Raw genomic sequence first — 14,976 nt, forward strand, 5'->3', positions numbered from 1 at the left:
AACTCAGCCACATTTGGGGCATTTAAACAGTCCTTGGATAAGAATATGGACGATGGTGGGATATTGTAGGGGGATGGGCTTAGCTTAGTTCACGGGTCGGCGCAACATCGAGGGCCAAAGGGCCTGTTCTGCACTGTATTGTTCCATGTTCTATGTTCTAAGTTCTACCTATTTGTAATATTGAGAAGTTATTATAATTTGTGTCCGATGTTTCCCAGTAATCTGTGAAAGGAAAGAAAACATGCTTCATGAAAGAGTTATCGGTCTCTGTTTCCTAAAAAATAGTTGCAAGCTCATTTCATAAGTAATAAACCATTTCATACAGAATTTTAATAGTTTTCCTGTGTCCATAAAACACAAGTACTTTGTTCTGAATTGCTGTCTTTTGTAAAGGTAGAGATTTTGTTTTTCATTTGTTGATGGGATGCATGTATCACTATCTAGGCAGCCTTTATTATCCATCCCCAGTTGCCCTTGAGAAAGTTGTGGTGAGCTCTCTTCAACTGCTACAATCCATGTAGTTGGACGAATACAAATAGTATGAATGTTTGGAGTCAGGCTCCCACAGAACCAGGGCTTTTGTTTAACTTGGAGTTGCTGGAGTTTTGAAGCTGCCATACATCTTTCCCTGCTACAGCCGAGCAATTGAGTTCTCTCTCTCTTTTCTCTCTCTCTTTCTTTTCTCTCTCTCTCTTTTCTCTCTCTCTCTTCTCTCTCTCTCCTCTCTCTCCCTCCTCTCTCTCCCTCCTCTCTCTCTCTTTTCTCTCTCTCTTTTCTCTCTCTCTTTTCTCTCTCTCTTTTCTCTCTCTCTTTTCTCTCTCTCTTTTCTCTCTCTCTTTTCTGTCTCTCTCTCTTGTCTCTCTCTCTTCTCTCTCTCTTCTTCTCTCTCCTCTCTCTCTCTTCCTCTCTTTCTCTCTTCTCTCTCTCGCTCTCTCTCTCTCTCCCCCTTCCCCCCCCGCCGTGTGTCTCTTTTCTCGCTCTCTTTTGCTCTTGCACTTTCTCACTCCCTTTGCTCTCCTTCTCTGTCACTCTTTTTTCTTCTCTTGCTCTTCCTGTGCTCTCGCTCTTGCTGTTTTCTCCCGCCCTCGCCGTTTTCTTCGCGGTCGCGCCCGCTTTTGCGCTTCCACTGTCACGCTGTCTTTCTTCCAACCTCCTCCCCCTGCACACACACTACCCCCCCCCCCCCCCCCCCCCCAACCCCGGCGTCTCTCTCGTTCTTTTTTGAACATTTGGAGTGTTGTGTTCAGTACTGGGCACATTTTATTTACAGAAAGATGTTAAAGCACTGGAGATAAATCACCCTTCCACTATTAGAATGACACGAGGAATGTGAGATTTTAGGTGCAAGGAAAGATTAGAGAAATTGGGTTCATTCTCTTTTGGAGCAGAGAATGTTTTTGAGATGCTGGTGTTGGACTGAGATGGGCAAAGTCAGTGTTCACCTGACACCAGGTTATAATCCCAACAGGTTTATTTAAAATCATGAGCTTTCAGAGCACTACTCCTTTTTCAGCAGAAGTGAAGAAAGGCGCATAGGTGCAGAAAATGTAGGCGGAGAGATAATTGCATGATACTTCTGACATTGGAGCGGAGAAGATTGAGAAGTAACCATGTCAAGATATTCAAAATTATGAACAATTTTGACAGTATTATGAAGGATATTCTGTTCCCACTGGTTGCTATTTTGGTTGCAATAGGTTACTAGGGTCATAATTTCAAGATTGTTCAGGAGAAAAGTTTTTATTCAGAGAGTTGTCAGGATTTGGAATGCACTGCCTGGGAAAGTGGTGGAAATGGGCACCATGTGGCCTTTCGAAAGAAAGGTAGATATATGTTTGAAAGTGATGAAGTGAAAGCAGTATGGATATATGGCTGCAGAATGGGACTATCGAGGCAACTCTTTCAGGAGCTAGTAGAGAGAGAATGGGTCAAATAGCCTTCTTCTGAACTGTAAAATTCTATCATTCTTTAATGAGGTCTTTAGGAAATGCAATTCTTCAGGTGTAAAATAGCACCACTGTTCTAAAGTAATGCACTGAGAGCAAATCTATGATCCAGCTCTCTTTAATGCTTGGGATGTGGAAGGGACCTATGCTCTGAGTCCAGCTTCCTGCTGGCAATGCAGAAAACGAAATTTGCTGCTAAAGTAAATTGTATTACTCATTTTTGTGTTTAATAAGATCTCTATTTCACCTCCAATTTACTGAAGATGTTAATACTGGATTTAAACAGTTAATTGGAGGACAAACATTTTTGACAATTCTTCTTGGCATTTTAATGGAGATACTTCCAAATTTTATGGACATTTTTGAGTTTCACATAATTCAGAATATCATTCTTGCATTGTTCCTGAATATTTCCTTCTAAATTTCGAGGTTAGAATGAAAATTCATAATGGCTTGAAATTAGATTCATGTTAAATTTCAACTATTTGATGCAGTGAACTCGAAGTTACAAGGCTATAGAGAAAAATATTGTTTAAATTTAGCGATGTCTAAAAGGAATGTGATTCACTGCTGTCATCTAATCTAGAATTTCAGTTGTTAGCCTGTTGAGCATCACTGATTAATTTAGATATGTCTTCTTGTGCACAGGATAATAAACATTCCTTCTGCTCAAGATTGGTTTATGACCCCTTTTGTGAGAAATATCAATCAAAGTGCCGAGCACCGAATTGAAATTAAAATGACAGCATCTCGATGCACTCTCACTGGGATGGGAGGGCGACACACAGTCTGGGCTGTTGGCCTCTCCCAAAGTGCCTATCTGCCCTAATTGAAGTCAGGCCCCGATACAATTGTAAGTAGATCTCCCAGGGCACAGAGTTGGAACCCAGTGAGATTCTATGGCAGTGAAACAGATGTGGAGCTCATGGTGGGGTGTCTTCAACCTGATGGCCGCAGTCTCAGTAGGTGATATCTGCTAAGGCCAAAGCCGATACCTGCACTTCCAGGGCTGGTCTCGAGTTATACATCAGCATGATCCATTGGCTGCTCCATAGCGTGGGGTGAGCACTCCGGTTTCAACGTGACACAGTTTTTACCTAGTAGCTGGTCAGAAACAGCTTCAAGAGGAAGACTGATCAATTCACCACCACTTCCAGCTTTCCATGTGCAATGATGAGGAGCTCAAGAAGCTCTTGGAATGGTTTGTTGCCACTAACATTGGCATCCTTCCAAACATCCACGTTGTTGTGTTAACCAAGAAACCTGGACACCCAGCAGAGTAAAATGATATGATCAGAAAAGTTTGAGGGAAGGGACAGGTGACAAGCCGAACTTGAGCAGCAGCATGGGAGAGCCAGTATCTGTTATAGGAGGAGCAACTGCTCACTGTTGCTAGTTCCACCATTCACTGCTCCTCCAACTAAGATATAAGGTGAATTTACCACCTCGATCATTGCATTTTCTAAGGCTGATTGAGAATTTTCCAGATTTATTTTCACAGTGTCTCCATGTGTTTTAAACCTGGTTGTTAATCATGTAAATGTTTGAGTGTATGGTGGAAAATCCCTTGCAAAGATAATTGTAGTTTTTAAAATCAGTTATCATTGCAAATAATTTCCCAATTTCATTATCAAAAAAGAGCTCAATTTAAGCTGCATGACGAAATGCTCATTTTTTTTTGCTCCACATCCCAGACAATTGAAGCTTTCCAGCAGGAGTTTTCTCTTAAACCCTTACTGTAAACTTCAGCCTGTTTGTCATATAAGTTGGAACAGTAGGGCATTTGAAAATGTTCCACTCATGATCCTTATCTGCACTTCAAAAGTTTTTACTTCTGTTCTAAAGATGTGGAAAAATCGAGCCTGGTGTCTCTCTACAATGCAAGACATCCTGGAAAGAAGGAACAAAAACCAGAAATTGCTGGAAAAGCTCAGCAGGCCTGGCAGCATTTGTGAAGGAAGGGTCAGTGGACCTGAAATGTTAATTCTGATTTTCCTTCACAGTTGCTGTCAGAACTGCTGAGCTTTTCCAGCAACTTCTATTTTTGCAACTTGGAAATAATTTTTTAAAATTGCATTGGTCAGGTTACAGCAAAGTGTTGCACTTCGTCAGCACCAAAAGGTATGAGAGAGTAGATTTTTGGGAGGCCTCTGATTACTTGCGAGGTCTAAGTTTAGGTTTGGTGGAGTGACACTTGAATCTCTAAGTACAAATAGTCAATCGCTAAAAATTGTTCCATAGGTCAGTGAAACTGCACAGAGAAGGTGTATCAAGACCTATTTCGAGAGGGAGAGAAATGGAAAGGAATGATGTTGCGCTTAGCCTGTATTGTACACTGTGGAGACCATGTTTAGAGGTTTGTAAGCAGTCGTGGTCACCACATTTTTTAAAACAATGTGGAGGCACCAGAGAGGATGCAGAGAACATTTATGAGAATGATAGCAGCTGCGTATGGGTATACATAGCTGGAAAAAATAAAGTGAAAGGGTGAACTAATCGAGTTCTTGAATGTTATGAAGGGTTTTGATAGATTAGATGCAGAGAAAATGTTATTTCTTGTAAAAAGGAGCACAGTGGAGGCCACTGATATAAGATTGTCAAAAATACTTGGTAGGGAATTTAGAAGCAAGTGATGAGAATGTGAAACTTAATTTCACAGGGAGTCAATTAAGTGAACACTACAGATATTAATTTACGGGGAAACAAGATACGTCGTAAGAAGAAGGGAAAAGATTATAATGGTTAGATTTAGGTTTAAAAGATGAAGAAAGCTTCACTGGAGCACAAACACCGGAATGAATTGTTTAGGCCACAATATATACTTCTGTCATAGAAAGGCAATGAAACCCCATTTACTGTACCTAATTTTTCTTCCACATTACCAAAAAAGTAATGAATTGAAAATGTTGTTCAGTAAAATATTTACTTGGGAACAGGAGTACGCAAATCAGCAAATTAAGCATGTTCAGCAATTGAGTGAGGTCATGGCTGATCTGTGGTCAAGTTCCACATTCCTACCTTTTTATTGATATCTTTGCTTCACAAAACATTAAGAGATATTATCTATTTCTAATCCAACGTGGAATTCATGGAGAAGATTTGTGTTTAACATGCCTCTTGCTTCCAGCTATTAAGCAAGCACAATCTATTTCTCATAGTAAACTTTTTATACATCTCTTATTTTAGTCTTGAGTGAATGAAACCACCATGTACAAATGTCTTGCTGTTGCAGTAGTGTACAGGGAAAGCCTGAGTGTATCACGAAATTGCTGGATTTTAACCAGATGTATACATATGAATTGATCTGGCTGGAGATATTTCGGCTAACGTTTTGTATCATTAGGATCCAGTGTATGGTATGAATTATGATCCCAACATGAAACCTTGATGACTCAGAGGGAACAATGGAAACCATGGAGTCTCATTGCAACTTGTAAATGCAAGAAGGTTTTTTGAAAAAAAAACAATTTGCTTTCATTCAACTGGTACCTTTTTACAGGGATTTGTTATTTGACTCCACTGTAACTACCTTTTATATTGAAGTGAAATGGCACAATTTGAAGTATTAATCAAATTTAAAACTTGTGAAAACATCTGCAGTTTGGTAACTTAACAGTTACTTGTTAGCACTGGCATGCATTGAAGTGCTAAGTAACAACTGACAATCCACATCAGATTTGGGCAAGAATAGAAAATTATTCTTCCCATAGGTGAAGGAAAGTAGAGAGGTGGCCTTACAGAGGTTCCTAAAATTATGAGGGGCACAGATAAGGTGAATAGCAAACGTCTTTTCCCTACGGTAGGGGAGTTCCAAACCAGCAGCCATATTTTGAAGGTGAGAGGAGAAAGATTTAAAATGGGCAACTTTTTTACACAGAGGGGAGTTTGTATGTGGAATGAACTGCCAGAGGAAATGGTAGATGCAGATACAGTTGCAACACTTAAAAGACATTTGGACAAGAACGTGAATAGGAAAGGTTTATAGGGATGTGGGCCAGAAGCAGGCAAGTGGGACTCATTTAGTTTGGGAAGCATGGTCAGCATGGATGAATTGGGCCATGGGGTATGTTACTGTGCTGTATACTCTGACAATAACTGTTCAGTCAATGTTACATCTAGAATGAGGACAAACTCTGAAAATAACTTCCGTCTCCAAGCATGTGATCATTAATTTGTAATCTGCCCAAAGTAAAATTAACCTTTCCAACAGATAGGCCAGGATCTGTTTCTTTGTACTACATTATTTGCATTTTTATATTGAATGTTAGAAGTAATTAGGAAGATATAGCCTATTTGAACTTCTTGTTGGGTGTCTGTGAATCATGGTTAGCAAAGCTCGGGTAGGGAAAAGAAAGGAAAGGTATGCTAAAATCTTCATCTGATGTCTCCTAATTGTGCCTCCAGAAATAATGCTTAACAGCAGTTTGCATTGGATCATTTAGATCCCTATTAACAGCAATAGTAGTGCTACTAAAAATACGAACATGAGAATTTTTATTTTCATTTCTGTACTCCATTATACTCTCTCAAGGTCATTATTCTCCCGTTCAGTATTAATTCACTGTGTTGAGAGATTAGCTTAATCATGCATAAACTCACTCTATTCTACCACTGATTTAAACGCACAGTATGGGTCTAGCATATTTTGTTTTGCACACTGTTGAACATAGCTGTTGTTAGCAATTGTTTTTATTCTTGCTTTGAAATTAGAGTGAAGATGATGGATATGCATCGAGAAACAAAGTGGAGCAGCGGCCTGGAGAGTTTAAGTATGTCATATGAACTAACTGCTCTGTCTTATTGCCTGTGAAAGCTACTGTGTGTATGTTAATTTCTTCATTTTTGTGTAAGTAAAATTCACTGTTAGGTGGTTTCATTTTCAAGGGGATTTTCTGGTCCTACCCTGTGAGCACAGGAAAATGTAAATTCACATTGTATTTGTGTTTGAATTTGGTTTTCTATTATTTTGCACTGAATAATTAAAATTCAAAACTGATAAAATTAACGAATAATGGAACACAATTCTAAGTACGTTTAAATGTTGTATCGCAAATTAAAACTTTAAATCTGGATCCTTCATTCTCTATTTATACCTTCCAAGTTCTCAGATTACTTAGATGTAATTCTTCTATATACATAAAGTCCTTTTAATAGTTTAGAATAATTCCAACTAGTTAACATTTCATGTTATCCCTTTTTTAATTGCATGTTATTTTGGGTTTGATTATGCAAATATCACAATGAGGCAAACTATTCCACTGCGTGGTGTTATAAGCACAAGAAGAGAAGTGAATTTGCATCCTTTTCAACTTTCTCAGTTGGACAGAATAAATGTTTAAAACTCTTCTCTAGTTACGTCTTCCTCCAACGAAAATGTTAGTATTTAGCTCTTCAGGAAAATGAGCCAATTTGAATAATTTCTTGAATAAAAGCGATGGATGACAAATCTGTTAATTTTCTTTTAGGACATAATGAGCAATTTAAAAAAAGGAATGTCGGTTAATGTCACCTGTTTGGATTTCCAGAAGGCTTGTGGCTAGGCGCCACACAGGAGGCTGCTAAATCAGATAAGAGCCTGTGGTGTTTGGGGCAATGAATTGAGGATTGGCTGACTGACAGAAGGCAGATAGTGATGATAAAGGGGTTGCTTTCAGGATGGCAGCGGTGATTTGGTGGAGTTCCGTAGGGATCACTTTTGGGACCATAACTAATCATGTTGTACATTAATGATCTGGATGAAGGAACTGACGGCATCATTGTTAAGTTTGCAGATGACACAAAGATAGGTGGAGGGACAGGTAGTGCTGAAGAAGTGGGAGGCTGCAAAATGACTTGGACAAGCTAGGAGAGTGAGCAAAGAAGTGGCAATTGGAATACAACGTGGGAAGTGTGAAATTATGCACTTTGGTGGGAAGAATTGAGACCGAGATTCTTTTCAAAACTGGGACAGGCTTCACATTTCTGAAGCATACGGGAACTTCAGAATCCTAATTCAACATCCTGTTACGGTTAATATGCAGGCTTAGTTGGCATTAAGGAAGCCAAGTGACAAGTTAGCATTCATTGGAAAGGTCTAGAATGCAACTGTAGAGGTGTACTTTTGTGGCTGTATAAGGCTGTGAACAGATCGTATTTGGAATATCGTGAGCAGTTTTGGACTCCATATCTCAAGAATAGCCTGACATTAGAGGGGGTACAGAAGAAGTTTATGAAAGCAATCCTGGGAATGAATGGCATGTCACAAGAGGAGCAGTTGTTGACTCTGCGTCTGTACTTAATAGAATTGAGAAGAATGTGGGGGATCTGATTGAAACTTAGAGAATATTGAGAAGTCTGGATAGGGTCAAAGTGAAGATGATGTCTCCATTGGTGGGAGAGACCAGGATCCAAAGGCACAGCCTCGGGATGACACATTTTGAATTCAGATAAGGAGGCATTTCCTGATCCAGAGAGTGGTAAATCTGTGTAACTCATTGCTCATCAGAGTTTAACGTAACTTCAGTTTCTTCCTTTCCAAAAATGAATTCATGAACATTGGTAAAGAATCAGATTTGAGAGACTGTGTTTTCTTTCTGTTACAGCCATTCATGATGGATTTCTTTGTGGCTCTGTAATTAGAATCAAATCTAAAAACTAACTTTTCCTCCAGGTTGGAATTGGCACTTAGTGTGATTATGACAAAAAAAGGAATGGTGATATTATTCCAAGTCTAGATGCTTCAAGTTCCCCTACAATTTGCACTCCATCCTGACTTTATTTTTGTCTTTCAAGATGGACCTAGGGTAAGAGATATTTAAAGAAAGGTTTTAATAAGATGCTGCTGGAGACAAACCATGTGGCTGGAATAATAAAGTAGGTATAAGAGTCGCAAGGGTCAGACCAAAGTAACGAGTAATTCAAAAATGTACAAACTAATTAAGGTAGAGCAAGTTGTCATAGTGAGGGTGTCAAAATAGAACACTAAAGAAGACTCTACAAATACAGAACAGTATAGTCGGATTACATGTAGGACGACATGAACCCAAGATCGTGGTTGAGGCTATGTTCATGGGTACAGCTGTTCCGTACCATCAGCTCTCAGCTGCCAGATTCGTTCTATTGGTGTTCCTTTTCCTGGACTGGAGGAGGTGGCAAATAAAGGAAATCTGTTTTGCTGAATCTGCCATTGCCAAGAGTGTGTTAGGGAATTCTACTTATTTTTGGAACCGTTGACGAGTGGTATTTTCATATTAGTTTGTTAAATATTTCAATAGAGTTAAACTTGGGCCAATTCCTAGAGTCATAGATTCCTGCAGCATGGAGACAGGCTTTTCGCTCCAAACTAGTTCATGCCGATGAAAATGTCCATCTGCGCTAACCCCATTTCCGTGCACTTGGTCCAGATACTTCTCAACTTTTCTTATCCATATATTCGTCCAAATGCGTTTTAAATGTTGTTAATTTATCCGCTGACAGCTCATTCCATTTGTGTACCTCCCTCCGTGTTTAAAAAAAAGTTACCCCTCAGATTCCTATGTATTCTTTCCTCTCTAATCTCCAACTGATCCCCTCTAGTCCTCTATTCCCCAACCCTGGGAAAAAAGACTGAGTACATTCACCCCATCGATGCCTCTCATGATGTTATACCCTTCTATAAGATCTCCCTCAGTCTGCTACACTCTAAGGAAAAAAGCCGTCACTTGTCCAGCCTCTCCCTATAACTCAGTTCCTTGAGTCCTGCCAACATCCTTGTAAATTTCTTCTGTTCTCTTTCCAGTTTAATAACATTCTTCCTATAGCAAGTTTATCAAAACTGAACACAATACTGAGTGTGGCCTCACCACTGTCCTGCACAACTGCAACAAAACTTCCCAACTTCTGTATTCATATAAAAACTGAAATAGCCGTGGATGCTGTAAATCAGAAGAAACAACAAAGTTGTTGGAAACGCTCAGCAGGTCTGGCAACACCTGTTGAGGAAAAAAACAGAGTTAACATTTTGGGTCCGGTGACTCTTCCTCAGATTCAGTGCCCTGACTGAAGGCCAGTATGCCAAAAGCCACTTCCACTATGCTGTCTACCCATAATTCCACTGTGAGAAAACCATGCACCTGAATTCCAAGGCCCCTGTGTTCCACTACACTTCTTAAGGTCCTACCGTTCACCATGAAACTCTTACCTTGATTTGATTTTCCAAAGTGCAAGACCTCACACTTAGCTGTATTAAACTCCATTTGCCATTTCTCGGTCCACTTCCCCAGCTGATCAAGATCTTGCTTCAATTTCTGATAACCTTCTTCATTGTCCACGATACCATCTATTTTAGTGTCATCCACAAACTTACTCATCTTGCCTTGTACATTCTCATCCAAATCATTGATCTAGATAACAAACAGCAATGGGCCCAGCACTGACCCCTGAGGCACACCACTAGTCACAGTCTGACAAACATCCTTCCTCTCTTACTCTCTGCTCCCTACCATCAAGCTGAATTGAATGTCCAATTTGCCAACTCTCCATAGATTCCATGCAATCTAACCTTGCAGAGCAGCATTTCATGTAGAACCTTATCAAAGGCCTTACTGAAATCCATATAGACTATGTCTACTGTCCCATTCTCATCAAACTTCCTGGTCACTTCATCAAAGAGCCCTAACAAATTTGTGAGGCATGATCTCTCATGCACAAAGCTGTGCTGACTACTCTGAATCAAATCCTGGCTTTCCAAATGCATGCATATCTTATCCCTCAGAATCTTCTCAAGTAGCTACCTACCACTGATGTTAAGCTTACTGGCCTATAATTCCCTGGTTTTTCCTTGCAGCGCTTCTTGAATAAGGGTGCAACATTCGCTACCTTCCAGTCTTCAGGGACCTCACCCATGGCTAATGATGGTGCAAATATATCAGCCGGGGCCCCTGCAGTTTCCTCCCTAGCATCTTGCAGGGCTCTTGGATATATCTGATCAGGAGATATATCCACTTTCATGCATTATAATACTTCCAACACCACCGCCACTGTGATATGGGACTGTCTCCAGGATATTACCACTAACCTCCCCAAGTTCCCATGTCATCTCCTCTTTCTCCACAGTAAACAGAGAAGGTAAATGGGTGAGGTCCTTAATGATTATTTACTGTGCTTCCACACATATGTGTCCATTTTGAACCTTGAGGGGTCCTATTCTCTCTCTCGTTATTCTTTTTCCTTCAATATACTTAAAGAATCTTCTCAGCCAAAGCTGCCTTCTACCTCCTTTTTGCCCTCCTGATTTCCTTCAGTAAACTCCTGTGTCCCCTATATACTGTTATTTCTTGAACCATGCCTCCTCTGTTTTTCTGGTCAAAGCCTCAATATCTCTTGTCATCCGGGGTTCCCTGATCCTGTCAACCTTGCCTTTCACTCTCACAGGAAGGTGTAGACCTTGAACTCTAGCTATCACACTTTCTAAAGGCCTCCCACATGCCAGAGGCTCCTCTGCCTGGAAACAAGCTACTCTAATCAACTCTTGCAAGTTCCTGTTTTATTCCATCAAAATTCACCTTGCCTCAATTTAGAACTTGAACCTGTGGGCCAGTTTTGTCCTTCTATCATTTTAAAATAGTTATGGAGAGCTATTGTCACTGGTCCAAAGTGCTGCCTCGCTGTCACCTCAGTCACCTGTCCTACTCTATTTCTCAACAGTAGGTCGAGGTTTGCCCCTTCCCGCGTAGCATACTTGTACATACTGCTTGCAGAAACACTCCTGAACACATTTAACAAATTATACCCCATCTAAGCCCTGAACACTATATGCCAGTCTTGAAAAAATTCCCCACTATGACAACCCTATTTCTCCTGGAAGTCTCTACAATCGCCCTGCATATTTATTCCTCTAATTCCAGTTGACTATTTGAAAGTCGACAGTACAACCCCAATATTGTCACCATCCCCTTCTTATTTCTTAGCTCCGCCCTCAAAGCCTCACTGAATGATCCTTCAGTTATTTCATCTCTGACTACTGCTGTTATACTCCCCCCTAATTAAAAGTGCAACTCCCTCTCCCCTCTCTTCTCCACCTCTGTCCCGCCTAAAGCACCTGTACCCTGGCACATCAAGTTGCCAGTCCTGTGCCTCCCTTAGTCATATTTCTGTAATCGTTTGTTTGTATTTAAACCGTTAAAAGAATAAAGTGTGTTTTGCTTAAAGCCTAATAGTTTGACCAATTGAATCCCATCTGGAACGCAGTGCCTTATACTTGCCTCCCGGTAAGATGAACACTAAGATCTAGGCTATCTCCTAATATGTTTTGAGGGGGGTTTGGTCTGGCCCATAACATGACAAGAAAACTGCTTCTTGGTCTTCCTTCAAAGGTTTTTGCTGGGTTGCAGGAGGCATCAGGGATTGGTTCATGCTTATAAAAGGGTGCTGAAGAAAATGCTGGCTTCCATCAGGCTTTATGTAGCTTTTATTGCAGAGAACAGAGATAGCTCTTGAGCTGATGGAAGTCTGAAGACTTCTCACTGTCATATTCTCAGCCCTACACTGTTCAGCTATGTGAGAATTGGTTATGAAATTGTCACAGCCTTTGTTATCGATTCCTGGTCACTGGTGCATTGACCAGTCAACTTCATGTCGTCTATCAAAGCTCCACTTGAGCACAACCCTCAGGCTCCCACTCACGTACGATCTACCCTTCAATTACTTTTCGAGCAAGCAGTCGTGTAAATGATGGTATTAATGAATGTCAGGTTGTTTACTTTTAAAATAAGAGTTGAATCTGCAATTTAAAAATACAGGAAAATAAAATGACATAATAATAAAATGTGAGGCTGGATGAACACAGCAGGCCCAGCAGCATCTCAGGAGCACAAAAGCTGATGTTTCGGGCCTGGACCCTTCATCAGAGAGGGGGATGCGGTGAGGGTTCTGGAATAAATAGGGAGAGAGGGCGAGGCGGACCGAAGATGGAGAGAAAAGAAGATAGGTGGAGAGGAGAGTATAGGTGGGGAGGTAGGGAGGGGATAGGTCAGTCCAGGGAAGACAGACAGGTCAAGGAGGTGGGATGAGGTTAGTAGGTAGGAGATGGAGGTGCGGCTTGGGGTGGGAGTAAGGGATGGGTGAGGAAGAACAGGTTAGGGAGGCAGAGACAGGTTGGACTGGTTTTGGGATGCTGTGGGCGGAGGGGAAGAGCTGGGCTGGTTGTGTGGTGCAGTGGGGGGAGGGGACGAACTGGGCTGGTTTTGGGATGCGGTGGGGGAAGGGGAGATTATGACGTGGTCTTTTTCAAGACAATACACAGTCAAATGGGCAAGTAAGCTGCTAGGCAAAGGAAAAAGGTTGCAAAAAGATAGAGACTGATTAAGTAGAAAGGAAGTGCATATGGTTGGAAAGTGTGAAATTCTTAGCTGAGCAAGAAAGAATGAAAAGTTAATTTTTGAGATGAGTAAATGGAAGGATTCAGGTGTTGTTGAACACTAACCATGTGATGTTAATACAAGGGGGTCCCCAATTTCCAAGCACCCGACCTACGAATGCGATCCCACACAGGAGTGCATTTTAAAAATCTAACACCTGAAAGTTTCCTCGTGCTTACAAACAGCTATTTTATATAATTCTGTACCATGTTGCAATTTGCTTGCAAAAATGAACTTGTGAACACACTCGAGGATGGAACTTGAATTGTCTGTGCTTGAGATACATCAGGCAATGTTTATTTTTCTGTCTGGGCAACCAGCTTTACAGCTGACAGGTCAGAATTAAAAGGTTAGGGGAGTTATCATGCCCTTGAAGTGAAATGGAGCCCAATATCTCCTGACCCTATGAACATCTGTTTACATGATTGCTTCTGCCATGTGCTTTGGACCTGGTTTTGTGATTCAGATGTGCCATGTAATTCATTATCTTTTGTAATGTACGGTCTGTATGTTATTATGGTAATTAGGTAACTACTGTAATGTTTTCAACTTTTGACAAAGCCAAGTGAAGAATGTGTTTCCTTGGTGGTGTGATGCAAAGTCGACCTCAGTCATGCACTTGAAACCTGGTGCAATGCTTTGAATTAACAACCATCTGACCTAGAGCTAAGAATGCAACTAACCATGCCAAGCTGAGATTTTATGATGCAGGAGAATCCATCAAACAAAGGTGCATTGGATGGTTTTGTCAGAAAAGGGAAAAATGGAAGATCATGGATAATATTTGAAGGGGAGGGTACAGTCTCTTAAAATATTAAAAATTTATCTCAAAGCAAATTTTAAACAAGTTCATTTTAGTATCCTCGCCTTGCTGGTGTGGAAATCCAACAATCACCTTTTGATAAATAAAAATGATCTTTTAAGTTACTAGTAAAACTTATTATCAATTTTTTAATGTAGAATTGTGTCTTGGGATTATTCTGTTCTATAGGTGAAAATCTGTGTTCTGAGTTTGAGTGTAGGCCAGTAGGAATAGTCCCTTTCATCAATTTTACAAAATTTGACGGTTTGGGTAATTCAAACAGTCAAAGTTAAAAAGCTTTAGAAATTCCATGTTGATGATGGGTTGGTCTGAAGGATTTAATATTGATAAGTGCAAGATGATGCAAATGGCAGGACATTGGGTATTTTAGAAAAACCAAGTGATCTTGGGGTTATTATTCACAAATCCCTGAACTTGGCGCAACATCTGAATAGAATAATTAAGATGGTATATGGGGCACTTCCTTTCATCAGTCAAGTCAGAGTATAAAAACGAGGCAATGTTGGAGTTCTACAAAGCGTTGATCAGACCACAACTGGAGTACAATGTGCTCTTCTGGTCACCTCACTATACGAACAATGTGATAGCACTAGAAGGGGTACAGAGGAGGTTTACTAGGATGTTGCATGAGATGGAGAAATTGAGCTATAAGGAGAGACTAGATGGGCTTTGAATGTTTTTCTTCAGAGCAGAGAAGGCCAAGAGAGGACATAACTGAAGTGTGTAAGAGGGGTAAGGACAGGGTGAATAGAGAGCCTGTGTTCCCCTTGATTGAGGGGGTCAATCATGAGAGGGCATAGTTTTAGAGTAAGGTGCTGGAGATTCAGAGGGG

At 40.6% G+C, this 14,976-nt stretch overlaps 1 protein-coding gene across 9 annotated transcripts in view; it reads left to right on the forward strand.

Moving 5' to 3' along the window:
• ctbp1 (C-terminal binding protein 1) overlaps positions 1-14,976 on the forward strand; it is a 341,145-nt gene that overhangs the window by 156,834 nt on the left and 169,335 nt on the right. For 7 of the 9 annotated variants that reach the window (XM_059650027.1, XM_059650024.1, XM_048532484.2 and 4 more), the window contains one exon: positions 6,657-6,715. The exons of the other annotated variants lie outside the window; for them this stretch is intronic. In XM_059650027.1, the coding sequence (XP_059506010.1) occupies positions 6,657-6,715 (59 nt within the window). Of the gene's footprint in view, positions 1-6,656; positions 6,716-14,976 lie in introns of those variants that run through there. 9 annotated transcript variants of the gene reach the window in all.

This window comes from Stegostoma tigrinum, chromosome 1 (genome assembly GCF_030684315.1).
Source record: "Stegostoma tigrinum isolate sSteTig4 chromosome 1, sSteTig4.hap1, whole genome shotgun sequence".
NCBI classification, from domain to species: domain Eukaryota; kingdom Metazoa; phylum Chordata; class Chondrichthyes; order Orectolobiformes; family Stegostomatidae; genus Stegostoma; species Stegostoma tigrinum.